Source organism: Bubalus bubalis, chromosome 22, assembly GCF_019923935.1.
Source record: "Bubalus bubalis isolate 160015118507 breed Murrah chromosome 22, NDDB_SH_1, whole genome shotgun sequence".
Lineage (NCBI taxonomy): Eukaryota > Metazoa > Chordata > Mammalia > Artiodactyla > Bovidae > Bubalus > Bubalus bubalis.
In genome coordinates this window covers 4,694,203-4,721,058 of record NC_059178.1, presented here as the reverse complement: position 1 = coordinate 4,721,058, position 26,856 = coordinate 4,694,203, and the positions used below count along the sequence as shown (strand labels likewise).

Sequence of the window (26,856 nt, the reverse complement as noted above, 5' to 3'; positions counted from 1 at the left end):
CGTCATTTCTTTAAATGGCTCACTGTGACCCAAAGTGCAGTTTCTTTTTAAGTCCTAATAGTTGCTCCAGTTACTTAAAGAGAACGAACCCCAGGTGTCCACTCCAGGCTTCTGTTCTCACTGAACCGATGCCGGGTTCTCGTTGGCTGATGCTCTCAAGCTCATCCCTCACCTGCTTACCTGCTCACGGTGAATTAAGCACCAGCCCAGGCAGGTGGGCTGCCGTCTATGGAGTCACACAGAGTCAGACACGACTGACGTGACTTAGCAACAGCAGCAGCAGCAGCAGGCAGGGCACTCGGAAAAATTCTGGGACCTTGGGTATAACGTGAATTGAACGCACTTGAGAACCGCAGGTTTCATACCTTATTTACACAAGAAACCCAGCTGGCCTCGCTCCAGGTGATCTCACTTGGAGAAATGGGCCAGCAGCGCGCAGCCTCCATCCTGGATCAGTGCAGTAGTTAGTGAAAGTGCTAGTCGCCGAGTCGTGTCTGACTCTCTGCAACCCCATGGACTGTAACCCGCTAGGCTCCTCTGTCCATGGGATTCTCCAGGCAAGAATACTGGAGTGGGTTGCCATTTGCTCCTCCAGGGGATCTTACTGACCCAGGAATCAAACCCACATCTGCATCGCAGGTGGATTCTTTACCGTCTGAGCCATCAGTTAGTGATAACTAACCAACTAAGCTGGGAACTGGGCTGGTTCTCTGTACTCCCTGTCTCCTCTCTGCTGATCACACGGCGCCTCTGGGGTTTCATCTCCGCCTTTGGTACCTTATTTGTAAGCGGTCCACTTGCACGCCTGTGGCCTGTGTCTGAGGGCGCCCTGACTCCCAGCAGTGTGTCATAAATGGCTTTTGGAATCCGCCCCTGCCTACAGCAACTCGTATTTTCATAGTGTTTCAGGAATTACTCAAGTACCTGAATCCTCTGGAGTCTGCCACTCTTTAAATCTTTTATATTGTGATTATGCTGTTTTTATCGGAACTAAAATCACTGAGTACTGTCACTGAGAGCTATAAATCTTCAGGGAACAATGTGTTTTTTCCTAGCCAACCACACAAAGCTGGTTGGCCCTGTAAAATTTGTCTCTTTCAGAGAGAAAGGTATTGAGAGTGATTTATTTTTTCTTTCAGGGATTCACGGAACTGCTCCCTATTGATTTGATTAAAATCTTTGATGAAAATGAACTGGAGGTTTGTAAACATTTTACATAAAGGAGATTTTATTTAAGTTGCTTCACTGCTGACATTGTAATATTCTCTCATCCGCAGTGTCCTAGCGGGTAAGCTTAGGTCAGTTCTAGCACAGGTCTCTCGGGGGCCTGTTTGCCGACTGGGGAGCAGGGAACAGCAGCCGTCACCTGTGTGTTCCTTCCTGGGAGAGGGCAGGTCCGGGATGCGGCAGACAGAGGCCTGCTGCGCTGAGCTGGTTCACCGCCGGGCCTGGCTTGGCGGGGAAACTGCTGCTTCCGGTAGAGCTGGGGTGGCAGCAGCCAGGGGAGGGGTCACCACCCTGCTCCCCGGGTGGGGGCCAGCTGAGGACTCGGGTTTTCTGCACACCCACCATGACAGCTGAGGGGGGCTCGGCCCAGAGGTGAGCCTGAGCGTCTATGAGGGCTCCTAGAGCAGAGGTCGCCGTGAACTTGAAGGGGTCGTGTTGAGGGAGGAAGCACAGCAGAAAGCAGCAAGGTGGTGGTAGCAGGAGATAGCTTCATAACAGGTTGTGCCAGCTTCTTGGAGTGATGTAGAGAGCAGGGCGTCTGCAGAGCAGAGGGACCTCTTCACCTTTGTGTCAAGGGAAGCAGGACAAGGCAGGCTGTGTCTGTGCAGAGGCTGCTGACGGGACTCGGGGGCTCTCGTCCAGTGAAGCGGCTCCTGGGGACTGGCTTTCCGTTCTCCTACCTTCAAATGGAAACGTGTGGGTAGATGATGTCATAGAAAGCATGTCGAGGAAGCCCTTCGTTTGAAAGGTGGGGAAACTGAGGCCGGGAGAGGCTAATGACCTCACAGGTTTATCCAGCAGGTTCTGAGCACATTCAGGCCTACGAGCCCACCTTTCAGGCCTCTGGTTTAGTTGTTTTTCCATTTTATGCTGGTGCCTCTGTGGGAATATCACTCATCTGTCCACAGGAAACTGCCCTGCAGAGGGTTGGTGATGGTGGTTTAGTTGCTAAGTCATATCCGACTCTTTGCAACCCCATAGACTATAGACTGCGAGGCTCCTCTGTCCATGGAATCCAGGCAAGAATACTGGAGTGGGTAGTCATTTCCTTCTCTCCAGGATCTTCCCGACCCAGGTATTGAACCCATGTCTCCAGGTTGGCAGGCGGATTCTTTACTGCTGAGCCACCTGGGAAGCAGAGGGTTAGGTAGTAAGGAAAGTGGGCCCAGGCCCGGTGAGGCAGAGAAGCAATCACAGCCTCAGGACAGGTCTGCTCGCCAGGAGGTGAGGTGATGCCCTGAGCTGGTGGATCCGTCTGGGGAAGACACATTCTTGCTATCATAAAGTACAAATTCTGTTGTGGGTGGAGAGGTATTTTCACATACTGAGACAGATAACCTCTCAGAAGAGCAGCCAGCCAGCGTCACGAGCAGATGTAAACAGAGCATAATCAAATCCGTGAGCACTGAGCTGAGATCAGAGAGGCCAGGAGGGCGATCAGTTTGGACTTTTCATTTCCAGTATGAGACGTGGTGGTCCGTCCAGGCATTGGAATCAGGGCCCCTCGTTACCTCTCCATCTCTGACCCGAGGCGGCAGGTAGAGTGTGGCACACGTGTTCCCCTTCAGTTGTTCTTACAGTTCACTGGATCGTCTGGCTCTGTACGGGACGCAATGCTGGCATTGAGAGAAGGCCTTTTCTCCATGTGTATTTCTTCAGCTTTCACGATACACCCTGTTCACCTCTGGTCTGTCTCCTCCAGTTGCTGATGTGCGGCCTTGGCGATGTGGATGTGAACGACTGGCGACAACATTCTATTTACAAGAATGGCTACTGCCCGAACCACCCCGTGATCCAGTGGTTCTGGAAGGTAAGCCCGGGGCCCGGGGCCTGTGCTGCCTTCCGAGGTCCGCCGCTGGGTTTGGGGCTTCGCGGCCTGCTGGGGAGGGAAGAGGCCTGCTGAGCCAGACGGAGCCCTTCCCGCTGCTCTCTGTGGCCGTGGTGGATGCCTGTCCTCACTGGTCCTGAGAAAGCCACGCTGTCTTCCTAGGCCACCTACTCAGGTGCTTTTGTCTGAGGAAACCGGTGAGTAGGGTGACCCTAAAAAGCAGACAGCTGGATTCGAGAACTGGAACGAGTCCTCCAGAGTGTGGATAAGAGCGAAAGGCTTCTCGGGACAAATACATGCTTTGGGGCTGGCTTTTCCAAGATGCCATTTTGGTTTAAAAAAACATTTTCTCAACTGTTTTTGTGAATTCCAACAACCATTTTGATCTTTACATCTTTCAATCAGAGATGCGAATGAAATCTGATTTACTCTCTAAAGGCCAGTGATTTTACTCTCTAAAATCCTGTTCATTTTAGGAGAGAAGTGAAATAGTGAGCAGGTCTGAAGAGAGTGTAAACTGACTTGGAAAGAACAATTCCAGGGGTGGGGGGGAGGCACTGGTTATTTACTTATAGAAATGAGAAATCTATTTGAATTATCTTAATTTCTAAATATCTGTTACTAATAAGATTTCAAGTGCGGCAGATAAGTAGAGAGAAAAGGAAGAAAGCAGAATCATCAAATCCTAAAATCTTAGTCCAGGTCTCACTCAGCTTTGATTTTGGATTTTTTTTTTTTTTTTTTAATATCAGTTCAAGTGACTTTACTAGCGAAGCCAACTAGATTCTTAGAATAATTCAGATAAGTAAGATACACCGGTTATTTCAGAGGCCTAGCCTGGCTTCCGTTTTTCTTTTTCTAAAATGTTATCTTTAGAGAATTTCTCTACAGTCAGATATCCTGCCTCATAACCTGGGTTCCCCTGAAGCTGACACTTTTCAAACTGTGTGTGTTTCCTAATGGCTCGAGAGGACCATGTGTGTTTTTGATTGGCTTGAGAGGACCGGCAAGCCTCACAGAAACATGAGCTCAGTGCCATCGACGAGTTCGCCTTTTTTTTTAACCACTTATTTTTGACCAATGGGCACATGAAGAAAGGGACATTGTGATCCCTCGGTCTCTGATATTAGAAGCCAGTGTTGTGGCCATTAAAAAAAAAAATGCTTCCCGGCCTTACCCCGTCCGGGTGGAAGACCGTCTAGGACTTCCGCCGCAGAGCGCGCAGGATGAAGGTTTGCCGGTCCGCGCTGCACGTCCGGTGGCGCGTGTTGACCTCCGCCCCCGCCCCGTCCGCAGGCTGTGCTGCTGATGGACGCCGAGAGGCGCATCCGGTTACTGCAGTTTGTCACAGGGACGTCCCGAGTACCTATGAATGGATTTGCCGAGCTTTATGGTGAGCAGGATACCAGGGGTCTTGCCCTCCCCTCACCCCTTGAGTGTTTACCGGGTATCAGCTGTGGCTCCAGAAGACTTCCCCCAGGCCTCTAGCCGAGTGGGTTTTGCCTGGACCCATAGACACTCCACATGAAGGGTGCGGCAGCATGCTGTATCCTCAGCTGTTTGTGTTGCTGTGGTCGCTTAGTCGCGTCCGACTCTGCGACCCCATGGACCGCAGCACACCAGGCCTCCCTGTCCATCACCAACTCCTGGAGTTCATCCAAACTCATGTCCTTGGTCAGTGATGCCATCCAGCCATCTCATCCTCTGTTTGTGTAGTTACCTCTGTATAAAAGCAGGGGACTGTTTTTACTTTTTGTACAGAGAACCATAAGTTTGGTCTTCTCTTTCTTTTGTTTTGTTTTTTTGGTATATCTTCCAAAACAACTAGATTTTGCAGAATCATCCATGTCGTTGTAAGCTGAACATTAAACTTACCGCACCCCTCCACAAGGCAGAATTCTTCAGTGCTTCCTGTAGATTAAAAAAATCACTTTCTGCTCTGCATATTAAAGATCATGATATTTCATGTCCCCACCGGCCCCCTGCCCAGAAGTAGTTTTAAATTTAAGCTTGCAGGGCTGGGCTGAAAGGCTGTAGCTTCCTCCCGTCCATATGTTGTCGTGTCTGCTCTGTTCAGCTTGGCGCGGTTCCGTCCTGATGGTGACGTGAGTTGAGGTCTGAGGTGGTGCAGAACCGTGGCTGCCCCTCTTTTACACACTGTGACGTCACAGCTGCAGAGCGGGTCCCGGGCCCCCCCAGGCACGCCTTGCCCGCCCCTCCCCTTCTTTCCTTCAGCCCCTCCTTGTCTCGCTCCGCGGCCTTGAGCACTCAGCACTTTGTTTTCTCTTTCTTTTGTCCAGGTTCCAATGGTCCTCAGCTGTTTACAATAGAGCAATGGGGAAGTCCTGAAAAACTGCCCAGAGCTCACACGTGGTGAGTGACGGAAAACCACCCCGCTGTCGACAGACAGACTTGTTTTTCAAAGCTTAGCCGTGGATAATACTGGGTGAGAGGGTCACATGCCGTGCTCCCCGCCCATTGAGCATTTAGAGTGGGAAATGTCAGTGATGCGGGTCAAAGTGTAATCATACTGGTGCTGATGGAGTTCAACCAGGAGCTGAAAGGACCAGTCTGTTTGACAATGAAGGGTTAAATCCCCCCTTCCTGCTTCCCCTGGGGCGCTCCTCCTCCAGTCCCCCTCTTTCCTTAAATATTCTGGGAAGCTGAGATTTCACTGCATCATCTCCCTATGTGGCTGTAACAACACCCAGCCTCTGAGCAGACTGAGTTCTTACTCCAGCCTTAAATTGGTTTAGAACCATGAATGAGATTTCTTGGAGCAACAGGGTCTTTAAAAGACTTTCCATGGCTATCCAGAACCCATGAGTCTCTGGGATTTAGTAATGTGATTGTGACGGGAGGGGTCACAGGTCCGGCCAAGGACTCCTGCCCAGGGAGGCTTAGCACAGTGGCACTCAGAAGGCCTCCAGGGGACAGGGGGAGAGGAGGAGGGTCTCTGGGACCCCCGAGGACTTTCCTGAGACCCACAGAGAGGACCTCAGGAGCTTTCAGTCTGGCTCCTAGGTCCCCCGGGTTGGTTTCCCCCATGGAGGCTTTGGTTTCTTATTCATAGAAAGCAGGTGGAGGGGGTCCTGTGGATGGTCAGCCCCCCAGCCTCCTTCCCCACGAGAAGCTTAGGCTGCCAGAGTCGCTGGGCCATCCCGCACTGCCCGGCACAGCTCAGAGGAAGGTCTCATTCAGGTGCATTTGTAGGAAATGGGCTGTGCAAGGTTTTATTGCTTCTCTTCGATTCCGTCGCCTTGCCGGAAAGCACATTTTCCCCGCCGTTTGTACCATTCCGAGAACTCTGAGCAGAATGGATGTGGTCCCTGCCCGTCGGTGCCAGAAGAGTAGGCTGAGTCTTGCTAAAACTGCCCGATCACCGGAGCAGTCGGTGTCCCTGACCGTCTGCCTTTATTCTCGGGGGGACAATGTTTTGGCCTTTTGGAGCTTTTATTCCAGTTTCAGAATGCAGTGTGGTTTTCTGGGCTTAGTAGCCTTCCTCTGAAAGGCTGCCAGCGCCGAGCTGAGCCCCAGGATGGTCGGGATGGGGACCGAGCTCCCAAAGAGGAGTCACAGCGGCGTCACTGGGCGCAGCCATCTCGTGTGGGGCAGGCCCTGCACCTAGACGGCAGTGTCCCTGTGGGTTCTTGGGAATCTTGTGGTCTGAATTCACAGGCTTCCGAATCTCAGAACTTGAAGTCAGGTCTACCCGAATTAGAATCTCCACCCTGACAGCTACAGTTAAGCTGCTGCCACGGGAATATGGTTCCCTTTCTTTCCAGACTCGTTGAAGACAACCAAGTAATTGAGCGCTCGTCCCACATCCTACTGTTGACCCACAGGCAGACATCTTGCCGTTGAGCGCTGCTTCTGCCTCTGAGCCCGCGTGCTGAGCTGCCACTGAAACACAGGGCCGCCCAGACAAGCCCTGACTCGGTGTCTCTCGACCTTGGCTGGACATTGGAACCCCCCAGAAAGCATTTAATACAAACACTGGCCCTTGGGTCCCACTCACGGAGGTTTGGACCCAGTTGGTCTGGTATGACCAGGGCCGTGGGATTGCAGAGCCACCCGGGTGGTTGGCAAGGACAGGCAGGGTTCAGAATCGCTGCTCATCTTCTGGAAGGACAGAGGCCAACCCCAGGAGGAAGGCAGCCCCACTGCTCGTCGAGTGTCCCAGGAGGAGAGCGTCCGGGGCCTTCTCCCAGGGCCACTCTCCCCAGGCCCCGAGGAGGGCACTAGATCCGCTGACGACCCAGGGCTGGCAGCGTGGGATTTCCTCTTTTTTCTCTGCTGTGGCTCTCCTCCCATCCAGCCCCGGCTTCTGCTGAAACATAGAAACACAACGACCATGCTTCATTCTTGGTTCGCTGTGAACAAACTTCCCCACGACGACCATAGATGTGGCTAAATAAAATCTAGCCATATGTGTGTTTAAGCTCTTCCGTGTTTGATGAAAATATAAAATACACAATGAAGCTTCAAGATTAAAATCTGATTTCCTAGGAGAGCGAGGGCTTAGCGGAGCTGGTTCTTCCGCATATGATTGTGGAGTGTCTAGCATGAAGCGGCTTCATTCCTTTGTTCTATCAAAGGTCACTGCTCATGGATTTAAAATTCCTCTTTACTAAGCAGCACAGACCCACCTAAAAATAATCTCCTTCAGCCCACACATCTTCCACACAACAAGGCTTACCCCCTGAGGATAAGAAGGTCACGCAGCTGGTTGGTGGCAGGCCAGAGCCAGACCCGTGTCTCCTGACATGAGAAGGAATGGTAACGCGAGCACTTCCTGTGTCCCAGGCGTCGCCCTAACAAGCGCTGCCTGTGCTAACCTGTGTCATGGTCACAGCGGTTCTAAGAGGCGGGTCCTGTGAGTCCCCTCTTAGCAGTGGAGGAACTGACACCCCGAGAGCTGACAACATCCCAAACCTCAGCTCTTCACACTCCCCGACTTGCTTCTCTCTCCACCCCCGCCATCATTCCAGTATTTCTCAAGCTTGAATAATCTATGGACCTTCTTTAAAATGGCCACAGACTCTTGAAGTCCCTCAGGATTGCAGGCCCTGGACTGTGAAATACCAGCTTAAAATCAAGACAACAGCCACCTCCTGGGAAAAGGCTCTTTTAAGTGTAGCTGCAGAGTGGGGTTGTCTTTGTCGCTGGTGAAATGACACTTGAGGTCGTTACCATGGTGAAAACCAAACAGTGAAAACTTCTTTTCGTCTTAATCCTTCAGGATTCCTGAGTTTTTGAGAACTCTGGTTTGAGAAGCACAGTGTTCTGCTCTGCTGTGTATTTTGATGTTAAAAAATCTCAGAGCTCAGTGTGTCTTTATCAGACACTCAGCAGTTGTTAAAGGGCCCACCCTGCTCATGTGCCCAGGTCTTACTGCTGCTGACAATCATTGGCTTTAAAACACAGGAAGATGCTCTGCTCATCCTCGGAAACCTATGCCAGTGCCGAGCGTGCACACTTCTAGACGCTGAGGCAGCCCGACGGTCTCCGGGCCTTGGAGCCAGCTTGGGGCTGAATCTGGGCTCTGCCACTTACTGGGTGGTTTTGGGCAAGTTCCCTAACCTCTCTGTGCCTTGGATTCCTCTATAAGTAGGGATCCAGCATCACCTGCCTTACAGGTGGATGCTAGGATTCGCTGAGGTGATCAAGGAATAGCACCCTGGTGGCTCCACCTGCAACACAGGAGACCCAGGTTCAGTTCCTGGGCGGGGAAGATCCGCTGGAGAAGGGATAGGCTACCCACTCCAGTGCTCTTGGGCTTCCCTGGTGGCTCAGCTGGTAAAGAATCCGCATCCACCTGCAATGCAGGAGACCTGGGTTTGATCCCTGGGTTGGGAAGATCTCCTGGAGAAGGGAAAGGCAACCCACTCCAGTATTCTGGCCTGGAGAATCCCATGGACTGTATAGTCCGTGGGGTCACAGAGAGTCAGACACAGCTGAGCAGCTTGCGCTCGCTCACCACTCATAGTGCTGGGGCGGGGCGAATGCTCCACGAATGTTAGTTACGAAAGCACAACGAGCTCAGGCGTGCACGTGTGTGTGCACGCGCACGTACACACGCGAGACAAGCCACACACATGTGTGGCCATCGTCACAACAGAGGCCTGCCAGCAGCCCGCCTCCCTGGTCTGTGGGGCTCCAGGTCCTTGTGCCTGGGGTGTGGCGGGGGCAGGGACCGGTGAGTGAGTGGTGAAGTGGCGGCTGCCCGTGGGCGCTCGCTGTGTGCCAGGCCCCTTTATATGTGTGATTGGACCCTCTCAGCACCTGATCCTGCAGCAGTCTCCCCATTTCACAGAAGAGCCAACAGAGGGAAGTGTCTCACCTGCGGTCACACAGCTGCAGGTGGCGGAGACAGGATTTGAACTCAATCCTGTGAACACGTGTGATCGTTGCTCACAGAGGCCACGTGTGTCTGGAGGTCTCACTGTCACCAGGGTGACTTGTACCTCCCCAGCCAAGGCCTCCAGCTGTGTAGGGGCTTTGTGTAAAGGCAGCTCTTCACGCCACACGCCAGTGACTTGCCTGACTCTGGGTTGAGGGCCGCTCCGCGTCGGGGCCCCAGAGCTGCGGGGGCCTGGGTTCCAGCTCAGGTCTGTGGTGCTGTCAGGGCTGAGGCTGGGACATGGCCACCTGCCGCCCGGCTGCAGGGCCCGCATCTGCAAAACAGGGAAACGTGACCTGCTCAAAGGGGCTGTGCTGAGAACAGGCGCTGCGTGCAGAAGCACTGACTTCCTAAAATAGCGTCAGATTGGGGAGAGCATCAGACAGCCTCTGTTTGTCCTGCTGCGAAAAGTCCTTGGGTTTCCACAGTTTGGAAGCCTCGGCGTGTGCGCCAGTTACCTTGCCTGTTCTTTGTCCCTTCCCAGCATGGGTTTCTAGGATCCACGCCCAACTGTAGTAGAGAGGTTTCACAGACGATTCGAGATCCTTTTCTCACCCCCTGCAGGTGTGCGGTGTGGGCAGGTCATCACTGGATTATGATTTTTGTGCTGAGGCTTCTGCAATCAATCCTCTTGCTCAAACAGCAAGTGTGCTCTTAAGCCAAATCGGGGAGGCCCGGGTGTAGCTCACGGGCAGAAATGCTGGCGTTTACCTCTGCTTTGTTGTTACTTTTGCAGCTTTAATCGCCTTGACTTACCTCCGTATGAAACCTTCGAAGATTTACGAGAGAAGCTCCTCATGGCTGTGGAAAACGCCCAAGGCTTCGAGGGGGTGGATTAGGCACACCTGCCTCGCGGCGGCTGTTCTTCAAGCAAGTCCTGCTCGCGCTTTTCCATTTGCCTGACAGACTCTGCAGAGACGCTGGCAGAGCAGCGCGGCGAGGGGTCCCGGAGCGGAGCCCCTGCCCCCGCCTTGCCCACGGCCGACAGGGAGGCCCCGTCCCGGGTCGCGTTCCTGCATTTCCCACCACCAATTTCCAACTGGTTGATGTGTATACTGATTACATTTCAGGAGGACTTATTCTATTTATGTTGTGCCTCTGTAGGCCAAGCCCTTAATAAATATTTTCCATACTTTATAATGACAGCGAATGGAATTAATCACTCTACAGGTATAGTATTACAACTCATGTTTACTTTTTAAAATGATTTAAACCGATTTGCAGATCTTATTTCACTACAATTAAAGATGTCTCATGTACTTGGAAAAGTGAGCATATTTTTTTTTTTTGTATTTGAATTTCATATCAGGTTTAATGTCAGTGATGTTTTTATTTTTAAAGTACTTGGAAAGCCCTACCCCCTACCGGATTAGCTATGGAAGACTGACTTCTGTCCAAAATCCTTCTGCAGACAAATACTCTTAACAGTAGGCATCATGACAGTTTTTTCCATGCTCAGAATGAAAACTGGATATTACATTTTTTTTGTTGTTCAAATTTAGCATAATAGCTGCAGACTGAGAGAATTGTAACATAGCATGACAAAATCTGTGTTGACTTGAAGGAATCACGCCATTATTCCTTAGACGTAACTGCGTGTGCTGGAGACATTTGAGGCAGGGTTGGACTAGCGCTTCTCGTAAGAGAAGCTCCGTAACCCTTCCCGGTGCTGCACAGTCCTCCCATCGTGCTCCCCTCCTTGCTGCTGTAGCAGAGACACTCGAATGAAACTTGGCGCCGCGTGACGGGGAGCTGCGGAAAGCAGGCCTGTGCGGTCTCCCGACGGTGCGTGTTTGCCAACGGCAGCTGAACACGCAGCTTCTGTTCTAACCGCACCAGTTCTGAAGGCACTTTATGTACCACATGGAGGTCATACCTGGCTTTGTTTTGGTTTTGTTTTTTAATCAGCATTGAATGTGATTTCTTCTCTCGGCACACGCCTTTCCGGTGCAGTATCTATCGGTTGTGAATCTGGCTGCTGGTGTCCACACCCTGGCTGTAAAGCTGAGCCTAGAGACCTGCCCTCACCAAGCGTTTTGTGATTTCTACTCCACTGCAAAGATTACTAGACATTTAATCTAACCGGGTTTTGTTCCCGATGACCTGTTGCATGCTTCCATACCATGTTTTGCCCAAGCTGTGTCCGTCACGTGCTAGATTAAAAGGGCAGAGAGACTTGATTTGACGCCCTGACATCTGGCTCTCCAGCTGACCCTGCTGGGGGTGGAGAGTTCTGCAGGATTCAGGTTCTTGGCCACTCTTGAGTCCTCGTTGCAGAATTGTGTTTTGAGAGAACGCCTGAGGCAGGGCGAGGGGGTCTAGCAAACCCTTCGGTCCTTCTTAACCTGTGTTGTCCTAAACCCTGTGGCGGCTGTCCAGGGAAACTGGATATATTGCTTGCCAGTCGTAGATGAGACCAAAAGAATTGTGGTTTCAGGGCCTCCATTTAGGATCTTCCGGGTGGCTTGTGGGACGCCACGAATGTTTGAGGTTGAGTTGGGGCTACAGAGCCCTTGGCATCTAAAAGAAGGTGGAGTTCTACAGAGCCGAGGGTTCCCTTCTCACATTGATTTTTAAAAATCCAATAGTGATCAGAAAACCTAGGTATTGAGTAATTAGGGGAAAAAAACCATATTGCTCATTATTTTTACCTCTTGGTGGGATTTTCTCCCTTCAATTGATGTAACAAGTGTCTTCTTCTCTTAGCCCCTCAGCTTCCTTTTTATGATTCATGTCAAAGCCTGGGAGAGCAGTGTGCTGGGATGGATTTTGTAAGTGTGTAATTATAGGGAAGAAATCCAACAATCCTTGTCGAAGAACTGGGATTCTTCTGTCATTTCATAAATTCTTAAATCAGAATGTTCACTGAATGCAAATTAGGCAAAGTACTGAAAATACGAAAGAAAACCCATTCTAAGATCATTTCTGTGCCAAGAACAGATAAGAATTACCGAAATAGACCCCCGTGAATACTTGGAAGGCGGTAATTGTGAATGACAGTTTGGTTCATCTCTCCCTTATTATCTGATTTCAGTGACAGCTCGAAAGTGCTGGGTTTAGAGTTTGTTTGGGGGTTTTGGCTTCCTTGAATCCAAATAAGCTTCCCCAGTTCTCAGCAACTCTCAGCGTTTCACTCTTTGTCTAAGAGGGCCACGTACCCTGCTTTCTCTCCATCCTGACGCCCGCTGTCCGCCACCTTCACGCTGTAGCCTCAGGCGGCGGCAAGGGAGAGGCACAGCGGGCAGAGCAAAGGCCTCTGTCCACCCTGCTCAGCAGGCCTGGGGGCAGAGGATGGCATCGCCACCCCAGATCGCTCTAACAGTGATGCCTTCCTAGAAATGACCGGGATCCAGCTTCTCTAGTCCCCTGGAAAAGAGCCATTATGGGCCATTTTGCCATGAGATTAAGAAGTCAGTTCCAGAATTTGCATATTGCATGTGGTTGAAAGGTTTTTAAACATCAGCTAACCCAGTCACCTGTAAAAGTCCTGCATGTTTCTAGCCCCCTCTCTTGTCGGCCTAACAGTGAATTTGGGGAGTCCTGCCCGGTAGGGATTGGCTCCAGGCAGGGTCTGCTCGTCTACCTGCCGCCTCTGCGACAGGGAGTGATGAGGCGTGGGTCTCAGCACTCGTTTCCTTTCTCCTGAAACACATCCCTTTACTTACCAAGGCGCTTTGGTAGCTCCCACCTGATACTCCCTAAGGCCATATGACAAATGCTTCAAGCAACCTGACATGGTTTGTTCCTCCCACATAATGATGCAGGGACAGATTCTGAGGATGGTTCACAAAGTATTTGAACCACTCTCTGCATCTCACACCATTCAATGGACAGCATGGACCATTGCCGTGTGACCTTGCCGGGTCCACACTGGCTCCCTTGAAAACCGAGCTCGTGTGCCGCAAGTACTAACTGTCCTCACAGTTACTAATTGTTTCTCACGTGGCTCCGCTGTTTTCTAAGTCTTGTATCTGCCTCTGAAATGTCAGGATCCATAGAGAGAGCACCTGGGTCAACCAGTCGTCAAGCCCTCGCCCAGCCGTGCACTGGGCCCCTCTTGCCTCCTTACCCCGACTCCGCAGCCCTGGCGGATCCCGGTGTCGTCTCCTGCCCTGCCGGCAGGGGGCGAAGCCGTGCAGGGGACCCCCCTCCGGCCCCCAGGAGGTCCTGCACTACCTCTGTCTTATTCAGACTTTGGGGTACACCCTGGTAAGTCAAAACTGCCAATTTTAGGTCCAAGATGTGTTTTTTAAAATAATCCTTAATAAACTCCACTTTGTACTTTCGATTTTAAAACTGGGAAGAAAAATGTGATACACTTTGGACCACTTTTTTTTTTTTTTTAATTTATCAAAGCCTTAACGAACAGTGTATATACATCTGCATTCACACACCCCCACCCCAGTCCCCAGAGTGTTTTCAGCGCATCAGAGACAAAGCTGTAGCGTTAGGATGTGGGCTTTTATGTTTTATAGGAAAGGAGAGCTTTCTGTTGGTACAGAATCGTCCAAGAAAACCTCTCGTTTAGACCCCTCCCCTTCGTTAAAGGTGTTACCTGCAGAGCAACGCATGTTTAGGACGCATGTCTGTTCGTCCGTCGGTTTTGTGTTTGTACGAGTGACGGTAGAGTCTCACGGCGTTGGTGACAGGCCTCTGTGTGCTACCTTCGTGACGTGTATCAGTGCATCGTAAGCCTCATGACCATGACCCTGTGTCCACAGACAGAATCTGCGTTCCTACAGAAACCACTTTGCCCGTCTCCCTCAGACTGATTTCACCTGGATTGTCACGGTTGCCTTCATGTTAACTTGGCGTAACTGTTGCTCCTTCCCTACTATGTGTAATATATACACCAACATCTGCTGTCCAAGTATACCTGTATATATTTGTGTAGCGTTTACACCTACCTTGAGGAATCTGGTTTTGAAAGGGAGTGAGGTTAGTCCCTGCTGCCGTTTTCTCCGAGCTGTGTCCTGAGAATTCTGACTCTCAGAGAACCCGAGGGGGACAATGAGAGAATATGCTGTCATCTCTTAATTCAGCATCTATTATCAAACGAAACATGAAAAAAACAGTGACTTTTAAGGTGAACAGTTTCAAGCATTCCAAATGAATTCTCAATGTTTCATAACTTTTTATTATAACCTCACCTCCTGATAAAAGCCAAGTACTATTTGATACGGTGATTAAAAACCAAACAACTTGGAAATTTTTTAAAAGACATCGTCTGGCTAAATGCTCATTTTCACAATCAGAATAGCTTTAAAATATAGTTGAATTTGATACACGTAGAAAACGTTTTGTTGAAGAACAAATTCCTTTTGCTTTTCGTTTTTCTTGAGAGACCTAAAGAGAAATTGTGGATTGTTTTCCTGACTTAACAAAAGAGTAATGTGACAAAATGAAGTCATTGTAAAGACGTGATGCAACTTGTCAAATATTTAATAAAGGATTGTGGAAGCTGGAACTTTTTCTACATCAAGTATTACAGGTTGTCTGTTTTAAAGCTTCTTCATGAATGCATCGTCTTAATTGTTTGGGGGGCGATATTCAAATGCCTGCAACTTTGTAGATAATATGCTCATTAGAAGCATCTCCCTAGAAGTTCCCCATCTTTTAAAACATCATTAAAGACTTCCCTGAACACATGGGTTGAGCTTAATGGGATGTACCTCTATTCTTATCCATCTGTCTTTTATTTAAGAATTAATGACTTGATGGATTACCCAAGTTGGTAGTATAAAGTCCATGACTGGAAAGGCATATTTCATCTCTGGTTTTCGTCCAACTCACCCTCAATTTATGTTTGTTAATGAGACTCAGTAATGAAGCCTAAGATGGTTCTCAGAAAGAAAATCCAGCTATCATGTCAATTCCCTGATAAAACAGGAGGACTCCTCACATTTCGTTCCTCTTTCTTACCTCTTGCTGGCCTTAACTTGTGCCCTCAGAGACTGCCGGGAGGTAGCGTCCGAGCAGGATGTAATTTCGTCCTGGCCTCTTGCTCCCTGTCTCTCTCAGTTAGCAGTAGACCATGTCCTGCTGGAAAGCTGGCAGTAGACTTCTGCATTCCTGCAGCCTCCTCCAGCCTCACAGGAACACACAAGGGAGATGTTGGCGGATAGAGCTGCCCTGAACTCGTGTGTGGCCATCCTCAGAAACACACATGATGAGTTTATATGAAACAGAGAAATAAATCATACATCAGTTACATGGTTGCTGGGTTAGTAAACGCTTACCCTGCTCTGAACTCCAAAGGTGACCTAGGCAGTCCTGAAACTCCAAAGCCTCCTGGTAAAAGCTGGTGGTAAGCGTGGGCATCCAGGAATTCTCATCACTGTGGCTGGTCCTGGGTACCACATCCAGAGGGGCCCCTGGACGTATGAGGGCAGATTCCACTTCCCATCCCCTTGGTGCATCCCCATCCGGAAGACGGCACCTCTCAACACCGCTCCCAGAGAACCCGGGCCATGGGGTGTCTAAGCGAATGTTTGTAGGACTTGGACTGGACAGGAGAACAAAACGATGGTGGCTTTTATTGACCCAGACGGATTCCTTCATCAGGGGACTAGGGGATCCCGGCCCCACCTGGGGGACACCTGCTGGTGGGGGCTGAGGAAGTGCAGAACCAAGGCTCCCTTTGTAGGACTGACCACAGGCCAGCCTGGGGAACAGGGCTAGTGGCCCAATCAGCCTGTCCCCTTCCTGCAACCCCAGGCAGCGCCTCCTTCCCCTTCCCAACCAAGTCCAAGTCCATCCTGGCAGCAAGTCACAGAGTCAGCTTGACCAGAAAGCAGTGGAGAGGCTGCCCCCTGCCTCCGAGCGAAGTGGCATCTCCCCTCAGCTGGGCCTCGGGAGCGAGGCCCCCTCGACACCCGGGGCTTCAGAGAGCAGGTCAGAGGCTGCCCTCGAGTCCCAGCCCAGCCCCGGCCCCTGCGCTCAACAGCAGCAGATCCTGGCCCCTCTGGGTCCGCCTGCTGCACTTTATCTTGAAGCTTGAGCTACCTGTTCTATCTGAATCCCCTCCTTGGCCGGATATCCGGCCCACTTACCCCTTCTGTGCCTCTCACATCCACGGGGCACCATTGCCTGCAGCTCTGCAGCCTCGGGGCCTCACTGGCTGTAGGAACAGACACAGCCTCGGAGAGAGGGGACCTGATGGTAGGAGGGGAGGGCACATGTTTCCTCCCCGAGCCCTTGCACTCACCTCCCCCAGTGCTCGGGGAAAGCCGCCTTTTCTCTGCGGGAGAAGTTCGCCTACAGATAGGCCCATTTGGAAGGGGCGTAGGGTTATGTGGGAAGGAAACCCCCAGCTGCACACAAGATGCTGGAGTGACAGCCGACAGGCAGGTCTCGCTGTGATTAAAGGGAAATCATACGTTCTGGCAACTTCTAAGCAGTCCCGCACCATGGGATTTTACATACACTTCCCAGAGTGAAGTTACCAGTTTTCAACCCTGCTTGGCCTTGTTCAGACTGAGGAGCAAGACCAGCTAAAGGCAGACCGTTCCGCACTGCTACGTGCCTGGAGCTCACCACGCTTTAATCACACAACTGCCAAATGTTCGATCCAGAAGGACCTTGGTCGCGTGAGTCCCCAGTTCTTGCCCTCGCTTCCTCCCCAGGTGCCCAGTGCAGTCGACCTCACTTGTTGCTCTCAGGGGCGGCCCTGCAGAGACCCAGGATGATGGCCGTGGGAACCGAAGACCCCAGGGAGGGACCGATCAGCTTCTCGCACTGCCCCCGTGGGTCCCTGGGGGCTGGTGTGACCTCTCTGACCCCGTCTCTTCCCTCCAGCAGCTTGTCTGCTGCAGAGGGGCTGCTTGCCACCAGGCCCGGGGGAGAGAGGAGGGCCACCAACAGCCTAGCTGAAGCGGGCAGCCGCCCTCAGCCTCGAGGGCACCTCTGGCGAGGTCAGGCCCAGAGTCGAGGTCAGACCCTCAGCATCCTGCTTCAGGCGGGGAACCTGGGTTGTCAAGGGAACCTTGCAAACACATTGAGGTGGTCTCATTCTCTTAAACCCCTCCTGGTGGAGCAGAGTGCAGGGTGGTTCGTGGCGGGGCAGAGGACCAGAGCACAGATGGGTACCAGGGGCACCCCAGGCAGCCTCCCGCCTCTGAGCCGGGTCACCAGGATGGTGTAAAAAGCTTCAGTCTCCCTCACGAAGTCTCATCCCAGCCAGGAAGAGGTCATGGTCAACATACTCAGGGAACCGTCTCTTGCTGGCAGGGGCCAGAGCCCACCGCCACTCCAGGTGTCCCCACACCCTCCTCAAATCGCAGGAGGAGCCCTCGAGCAGGGTAAGGGCCCCACAGCACTGGGCGCAGACGCTGTTTGTGGGAATCGGGGCTGCTGCACAATTGTGGGCTTCCCGGGCGGCTCAGTGGTGAAGAATCCACCTGCCAAAGCAGGAGCAGCCCTGATCTGGGAGGATCCCCCGGAGGAGGACACTCCAGTGTCCTTACCTGGGGAATCCCGGGGACAGAGCAGCCTGGCGGGCTGCAGGCGAGGGGGCCGCAGAGAGTCAGACGCGGCTGAGCAACTAAGCTCAGCCACCACCCCAGTGCACGCCCTATTGTCTGCATGGTAAACTACAGGCTGGGAGGTGAGGGGCTGCTCCCAGACGCCCCTCCACCATCCCCTGTCTCAGGACCCTCTGCAGCCCCCAGGCAGGGGGAGGGGCAGCCCGTGTAAGGTTGTGCAAGAGGACGAGGACCAGAGGGACAGACACCCCCCACCTCCCCAGCCGCACGGCCACAGCTAACCACAAAGGAGGCTGGGAAGCGGAGTTCAGGCAGCCTTCAGCACCTCTTTGCAGAATGAATCTCCCTTTGGAGAGTGCCCTTCCTGCCATTTGCCGAGCTTCCATAGTCTATGATTCCTCTCTCGGGATAGTAGTACTATTGCTTACCATAAATCTCAGTCTAATAAGGTAGATACTGTCCCCGCCAACTTACACACGAGGACTCGGACCAGGAGGCCCAGAGTCTTATAGAGGAGAGATCTGAACCCAGGTGGTTTGGCTCAAAGCCTCCCGTCAGCCACTCACTCTGGCCCACCCTCCACCCTCTGCACCAAACCTCCTCTCCGAGGGAAGAGCCCAGGCACTCGTTCACACTAAGACGCACATGACTGATCACACCAAATGCATGACCCGTTCTAGATGTTTTTACAGACTCCAAAGGTGAGGCTTAGACTTAAACCAACAGGAGTAAAGACTGACCTGATGGCATCTGAGTGAAAGTCGCTCAGTCGTATCCGACTCTTTGCGACCCCTTGGACCCATGGAATTCTCCAGGCCAGAATACCGGAGTGGGTAGCCTTTCCCTTCTCCAGGGCATCTTGCCAACCCAGGGATTGAACTGGGGTCTCCTGCATTGCAGGCGGATTCTTTACCAACTGAGCTCTCAGGAAGCCCGCAGCAAACTGAGTGGAAGAGGGCTTTTGAGGGTAAAGGCCCTGCTTCAAGCCACAATGTCCAGCAGACACAGAGATGTTGTGGATTCGTCACTCAGTCGTGTCCGACTCTTTGCAACCCCAGAGACTGTAGTCCGCCAGGCTCCTCTGCCCATGGGGTTCTCCAGGCAAGAAGACTGGAGTGGGTTGCCATTGCCTTCTCCAGGGGATCTTCCTGACCCAGGGATGGCTCTAACCCGTGTCTCCTGCATCTTCTGCACTGGCAGGCGGATTCTTCACCCCTGAGCCACCTGGGAAGCCCCACACAAGGAACCCCTACCTGCAAAGACAGCCTGCTCCAGGGAAGCCCCAGGACCACACTGCCTCTCTGCCCTAGGACAGAGCTCTCTCCACCTTCGAAAGCAAGGGCCCTACATTTTCCAGACCCAGGGGCAACACCAACATCCCTTAGTCCAACAGAGATGACGGGCCGTAGAGACCTGGAGACCGGGTGGCTGGGTTCTCTACCCTCGGGAACTATCTGATGGAGCACCAGGATGTACCTTTTTTTAAAAATGTTTCTGTTGGATAAACATAAGCTAATTGCTAAAATCCTTTAATACTCTTTGTGCTGGAGAGTTTGGGATTTGTCTTTCGAATTCTAGTTGTTCAGCTCTCTTACAAATTAGAAGAGTGCCTCTGGCAGCAGGGTCCTCTCCCCTCCGACCCCCAGCCTCTCCCCACTCTGGCCCGCCTCCGTCCTGTCTCTGTGCAGCCTATGTTTACTCAGAAGATCCTTGCTTGTTCATCAGGTGAGGTTATCAAGGGACATGCCCTCCCCATCCGAAGGCGTAGTCAAACAAAAGTCAGGCCTTTGAACCCCAGGCTCCAGTTAAAAAGTAACAGGCTGGGTATTGGGTCAATAAGAGGCAAATATTAGCTGTAGAGGCCGGAGCACCGTGACCTTGAGAAATGGGCTGTTGCTCTTCCTGTGTCACCAGCAACGGCCGTCTGTCCCGGAGGTCCGAGACACGGACCCGGGTGACCTGGAGCCAGATCTTTCTTTTTGCTCTGCAAGTTGAACGTGGAAGCCATCAGCCCTTAAAATTTTCTCCAAGACCACTCCACTGGCCTGGATGGTTGCCATAGCAAGGCACGTGTCCACTTCTCTCTCTCCCTTTCCCAGCTGCCCGACATGCTGGCCAGCCCCACTCCAGCCCAGCTCTGATCACACCGCCAGGCTGGTCAATCACTGTGTCCACAACTTACCCATCAGCCCCTGTGTCCACGACTCGCCCGTCAGCGCCTGTGTGGTGCTCAGGGCCGTGCAGGGCACCTGGGCGGCAGGACAGGCCTCCAGGGGGTTGCCCCCAACACCGCCTTCCCCGTCGGCAGCCTGCAGTGTTGCCAACCGCTTCTGCTTCCTTGAAGCTCGAGCCTGGTCTCCATGACATATTCCTCTCCTGGTTGTTCTCTCCTTCTCAAGCCACTCTCCTCATGCAGGTGTTTCCCAATAATTCATCCCTGGTGTCCTCTGTCTCGCTCTCTCTCGCTCTCCCCACCTCCCCTGTGGCTTAAAGTCATCACCACCACACGAGCAGTGACCAGATCTGCCTCTACCCACCATCTCTCCCGGCGCCCTCAACCCTTCCCTCCAGCACCCCCAGACCTCCTCGTGAGATCCCCCGGTCACTCAGACTCACACAGCCCCAGGCTAAGCACCCTCTGCTTCCAGACTTCTGTTTCTAAGTGTCTTTAGGGTTCTGCTCTGGTGTCTTCCAAGCATCCACCCTGGGGCTTTAACTGTGACCTCTCGCAAGGCCTTTCTCCCCAGGTCCCTTTCCACTCACTCATCTATCCATAAACATGCCACCATGTGCCACACGCTTATAGCAACTGGAAATATAACCATTCAGAACAAATATCCTTCCCTCCAACAAATATACATTCCAGTGGAGGCAGACAATCAATGCATAAATAAGTAAATAGTGCACCGCATTAAATGTTGGTGAAACCAAAGAAGGCAAACAGAAGGAGGAGATGGCGTGGGAGGACGCAAATCTGGACAGAACGGACTTCCCTGGTGGTCCAGGGGCTAGGACTTTGCACTTCTACCGCAGGGGGCAGTTTCCATTCCTGGTCAGAGAACTAAGATGCTTCATGCCACGCCGAGAGGCCAAAAAATAAATTAGTCACAGTGGCTCGGGATAAAGATCTCAAGGAGGTGAGGGTGAGTCTTGTGGCTACTTGGGGAAGACCAGGTGCAAACAGAGGCGCACCAAACACAAAGGCCCTAAGAAAGGCAGGGATGCAGGGGCAAGGCCCTTTTGGAATATGCTAACGCTGAGTCAGCTGTTGGATATTCCAGCTGAGCAAGGCAAGCACAAAGTTGAACGCAGAAGCTCGGGGAGACGTCTAGGCTGAAGATACCAACTTCAGCGCCATCAGCCGGTGGATGGAATTTCAAGCTGAGACTGAGGAGGTGGGATTCCCGGACTGGAGGCTGAGACAGTCACGAGAGGAGGAGCGGCAGGGAGGCGGGAACAAAGCAGGGCCCGTGTGGTCTTGGCGGTGGGGAAGACGGCTTGAGGACGGCGGGGAGGCACGTGTCAGGCACTGCCAGCAGGTCTCAAATAGGAGGACCTAAGTGATTACGAGCTGGCGACGGGGGACTGACCGGGGACCTCAGAAAGGGAGGTCTGGGTGGGACTGGGGAGCAGAGGCCCGACCAGCGGGGGTTCCGCAGAGGGGGCGGGGCTGGGGGCGCGTGCGTGCTTCCCCCGGCGGCTTGCTCGCCTCCAGGCCTCCCCGCGCCTTACCGCCTAGGGAGCTTTTGCCCAAGTCGTCCTCCTGAGCACACTCCCCCGCCCTGCCCTTCTCCCCTCCCTCCGTGCAGTGTGCGCGCAGCTCTGAGAGCCCAGCTCTCATCATCGCCCTCCACGGCGGAAATCCATCAAGGCTGCCAGTGTCAGCTCATGAACGTCTAAGCCCCCGAGCCAAGCACTCCGGGCCAAGGGTGAGCAGGTCCCTGACTCAGTTTCCCTCCCTGCCCCTCTCTTCCCTCAAACACACAAGCCCCCGATACGGAGCCCATCCAATCCTTCCTTCTTGCCTTTGCTCACGCAGTTCTCTCTCCTGGGAATGACCTCCCCCTGTCCAAATCTACCTAAAATTCAGAGTCCATCTCAGATGTCCCTTCCTCCAGGGAGCCTTTCCTGATTCCCTCCAACCCAATGAAATTTCATCTCACTTCTGAACCTACAGCACTCTGCCCCTTTCTGCCTCTGGCTGTGGTTCATTGTATAATGACTGTCTTCCTCCTCATCACCGTGAGCACCCTGAAAGCATAGGGTGCATCAATGTTCTCTGTCCCTTGGGTGCTCAGTAAGGCTGGGTCAGAGGGAACTGGTTAGGTGCCTGGGGAAGCAGGGTGATGCTGCAGGTTCCCAAGTGCTTGGAGGTCATCTGTGGGCTTCAGCTGGGATGACCCTCACTGTTCCCCGCCTTGGTCCACTCCTGAGTAATAATCAAACTGGTCGGGCGAACAAGCATCTTCCACTTCACAACCCTGGCGAGGGACCCCAGACCCAGCTGACTGTGAGAAAGTCATCTGGGGCTCCTGGTGGAAGAACAAGACAGGGGACAAGCTGACGGTCAGCAAAAGACCCAAAACTGCAGAAGGGACCTGCTCAGTCGTGCCGCCTCGGCCCGGGTGCTTTGGTGCCTGCCGACTCTCTTTGCGGCCTAAAGAAATAGCAAATGAACACAGTGCCTTTTTCACTCTGCTTTTCATCCTTCTCAGGGTTTTCAAGCCTCATAGATCAGCAACACTTTAGTTCAAGAGATGCCAGTTTCCCTGGAGACCTTCAGGTGCCTGAGCCACGTGTGGCCGTCTAAGCAAAGACACAGGGGCAGATGATTCCTGAAGGCGGCCCAGCTGTGTCCTTTAGGGGCTGGTGCATGGCGTGGGAGGAGACCTCTGCATTTGGAAAAGGAAGTGACCCAGCGGAGGTGAGGGAGAGAGAATCTGCAAACGAGAATTCTATATATATAGATATCATACCTAAGTAATGAGCTTCCCAGGTGACTCAGTGGTAAAGAATCTGCCTGCCAGTGCAGGAGATGCAGGAGACTCAGGTTTGATCCCTGGGTCAGGAAGATCCCCTAGAGAAGGAAATGGCTACCCACTCCAGTGTTCTTGCCTGGAAAATCCCATGGACAGAGGAGCCTGGTGGGCTACAGTCCACGGGGTCGCAAAGAGTCAGACGCTAGTTAGCAACTAAACAACAACCACCACCCTTATGTGATGCCGCCGGTAGGGGTAGGGTCACACACTGTCACCCGTCGACATTCCTACAGCCAAGCATGTGAGCGCACACACCGGATGGGATAAACAAGCACTATAAATAGCCCCAAGTCAGGTCGGGTCAGGTTTTTGCCATCTGACAAGGTTTTTGTCCCAAATGGGATTGCTTCACCTTTATAAAAAATGAATTTGAAATGGCAGATAAGGGCTTGTGACTCAGAGGTCAGTGTCTGTCAAAAATTCAGGTAAGGATCTACAGATTCGGTGCAAGCTGTATCAAAATTCCAGTGGCATATTTCATAGAACTAGAATAAATAATTATAAAATGTATATATAGAGAAATAAGCCAAAGGTCCTGAACAGCCAAAACAATCTTGAGAAAGAAGAACCAAGCTGGAAATATCAGAGTCCCTGATTTCAAACACGAAGCTACAGTAACCAAAGCAGTATGGCCCTGGCTCCACAAACACTGGAGCCCACACTTCTGTGGGCAGTTAACCTACAGTGAAGGTGGCGGGAATGTGCCCTGGAGAAAGAACAGGCACCACGGACCCCAGGAAATGGTGCCGGGAAAGTGGGCAGCCCATGCCAAAGAATGAACTTAGACCTCTTATGCCACACAAATCACCTCAAAGTGGAATAAAGACTTGAATGGAAGACCTGAAACCATGAAAGCCCTAGAATAAAACAGGCGTGCTCTTTGACATCCATCTTAGCAATAATTCTCTGGCTATGTCTCCTCAGGCAAGGGAAACACAAGCAAAAATAAAGAGAACTAAAAAATAAATAAATAAAACACATCCATACAGCAAAGAAAACTATCACCCAAAAGAGAGGTGACCCCCTGAATGGGAGAAGATATTTTCAAGTCGTATATCTGACCAGGGGTGAATATCCAAAGTATATAAAGAAATCATACAACTCACCAAAATACCAGACAATCCAATTTTTAAAATGGGCATAGGATTTGAATACACATTTTCCCACAGAAGATATGCGCATGGCCAGTAGACACATGAAAACATATTCAGCACCGCCAGCCGTTGCTGCTGCTGCTGCTGAGTTGCTTCAGTCGTGTCCGACTCTGTGCGACCCCATAGACAGCAGCCCATCAGGCTCCCCCATCCCTGGGATTCTCCAGGCAAGAACACTGGAGTGGGTTGCCATTTCCTTCTCCAATGCATGAAAGTGAAAAGTGAAAGTGAAGTCGCTCAGTCGTGTCCGACTCTTGGCGACCCCATGGACTGCAGCCCACCAGGCTCCTCCGTCCATGGGATTTTCCAGACAAGAGTACTGGAGTGGGGTGCCATTGCCTTCTCCGCCAGCAGCTGTTAGGAAAATGCAAATCAGAACCACAATGGGGCATGGCCTTAGACTCGTTAGAATGGCTTTTATCAAAGAGATAAAAAGCAGCAAGTGTTGGAGAAGATGTGGAGAAAAGGGGACCCTTGTCCTCTGCTGCAATTATAAACTGGTGTGGCCACTTTGGAAACAGTATGGAGATTCCTCCAAAGGCTAAGAATAGAACCACCATCTCATCCACCTATCTACTTCTGGGTATTTATCCAAAGAATTTGAAAACACTAATTCAAAAAGACGCTTGTGCCACTGTGCTCACTGCAGCTTTATTTACAATAGCCAAGATGTGGAACAAACCTAAATGTTCACTGATGGGTGGATGAATAAAGGAAGCCTGGTGTATGCATACAATGGAATATTATTCAGCCCTGAAAAGTGGGATCTTGCCATCTGTAATCATGTGGAGGGACCTTGAGAGTATTATGCTAAATAAAACACCCTAGGATTTCACTCATATGTGGAATCTAAAACAGGCACAAAAAACATGAACAAAATAGAAAACCCTTATAGATAAGAAGAAAGATTAGTGGTTACCAGAGGACAGAGGACTAGGCGATGGGTGACAGGGGTGACGGGAGTCAATGGCATGGCAGTGGGTGCTAACTTGACTTCTGAGACTAACACTGTGTAAGCTATAGATGTCAAACTACAATGCTGTACACATTAAAAAAAAAAAAAAAAAGAATTTTTCCTGGAAGAACGATCACTTGAACTGAACTCAAAAGATCAGCTGGTGCAGAGGGAGACTTTCATAGCACCCAGACACGCCACCTGCAAAGCCTCGAGCAGCCCCCAGAGCAGCTAGAGCCAGTGCCAAGGGAAGGGGCTCCTACTGCCCAGGCAGGAGAGGCGGGCGCAGCAGGGACCAGGCACCGATGCCCACCTGCCTCCGATTCACCCAGGGCCAGGTACCGAAAATAAAAACCCTGGGCTCTCACCCGAAGCCCTCAGAAAATGGAGCCCTGTAATTGCCACTCATAAGTTCTCCTGGAGATTCTCATTTATGCAGAAGTTTCAGAACCTCTGATTCAGTTGAAACACCTGATGTGCCAGGGAGGTGTTCTAAGCTGCTTTAGAATCATGAACACATTTGATCCTCCAAATACCCTCACTAGGTAAGTTATTATTACCATTTTGCAGGTGGGGAAATCAAGGTACACAGAAGATTAAAAAAAAAGAAAACCCTCATCCAAGATCATGGAGCCAATAAGGCACAGACCAGGTGGTCTGGTTTCAGAGTTGGTGCTTTAATACCACGCTGTCTTTGCATTGATTTGGGCATCTCTGCTCCATCTGCAGTCACAACAAATCTGGGGCTCTGGGCAACTTGGAGCACGGATGACACGTCCCTGAAGTGGCCCTGTGCCCCGCTGGGGACAGACCACGCACGCAGCTGTGTCAGGGGAGGAGAAGAGCTGTGGTCTTTCACCCCTGGGGGCTGGAAACCACAGAGAGAGGCTGACCAGTTTGCAATGAGCCTTTTGGCCCTGGGGTTCAAAGCCCATGTTCCTCTCCTTTTTTATCTGTGTTGTCGATACCTGTTTCAATAGCTTCTGTTTGAGGACATGGAGCCAGAGAGCTGGAATCAGGGCTTGGAGCAGCCTGACCGGATGGTCAAGCCTGCCGAGCGATCCGCCCTCTCCTTGTGTCAATTCCAAAAGGCAGGGTTTGGAAATCAAGTCAACAGAGAGCTTCTCTTCATGTCCACACAAACAGCCGTCCCGCGGTGTTTGGAGAGTGTTGGGCAATGCCGGACCGAGCAGGGTCAGGGGAAAAGTCAATTTTTTCTTTAAATCTCTAAAGCCAGGTTCTGCTTTCCACCCTTCCATCACACGCCTACAGCTCACATCAGAAAGCAAACTCTCCAGGCTTGTACGTATGCCCCTCCCCGATCCACCCACCTACGAACTACCGTGGGCATCAGAGAATGTCCTGGAACATTCTGCCTTTCCCCTCACGCTGAGCAGAAAGTCTCGCTGCACAGACCGTCACCAGGCAACCTCTATTTGATGGCCCCAGAGTTCTTGTTCAAGGACAGCTGCTCTCTAGCTTAAGCCAGTAAAGAAAGCACTGGAATCAAACACAAAGCGAGAGAAATGGCCAAATGCCACGGGTTGGCATAGCAACCGTCTACTCAGAGGAGTTTAGAAATGGAACAGTAGGAAGTGCTTTACAGGTGAGGAAACAAAGGCTTATAGAGGGGAGGTGTCTTGCCCGAAGCACCCAGCTCACAAGGGGAACACACCCCAGCCCACTTACCCAGCACAGCCCTTCACTGGCCTCCCGTCATTTGTCTTCAGAACTTCCCAGTTCACATTTTTAGGCATCCATTCAGCC

The 26,856-nt window shown here is 51.8% G+C and overlaps 1 protein-coding gene across 11 annotated transcripts in view; it reads left to right on the top strand.

Annotated features, from left to right (window-relative positions):
* The window catches only part of NEDD4L (NEDD4 like E3 ubiquitin protein ligase), a 379,669-nt gene extending 368,943 nt beyond the window's left edge, over window positions 1–10,726 (top strand). For all 11 annotated transcript variants that reach the window (XM_025273167.3, XM_025273168.3, XM_025273169.3 and 8 more), the window contains 5 exons: window positions 1,140–1,199; window positions 2,930–3,037; window positions 4,352–4,448; window positions 5,356–5,428; window positions 10,195–10,726. In XM_025273167.3, the coding sequence (XP_025128952.1) occupies window positions 1,140–1,199; window positions 2,930–3,037; window positions 4,352–4,448; window positions 5,356–5,428; window positions 10,195–10,297 (441 nt within the window). In that variant the 3' untranslated portion in view covers window positions 10,298–10,726. The remainder of the gene's footprint in view (window positions 1–1,139; window positions 1,200–2,929; window positions 3,038–4,351; window positions 4,449–5,355; window positions 5,429–10,194) is intronic.
* Window positions 10,727–26,856: the final 16,130 nt, after the last annotated feature.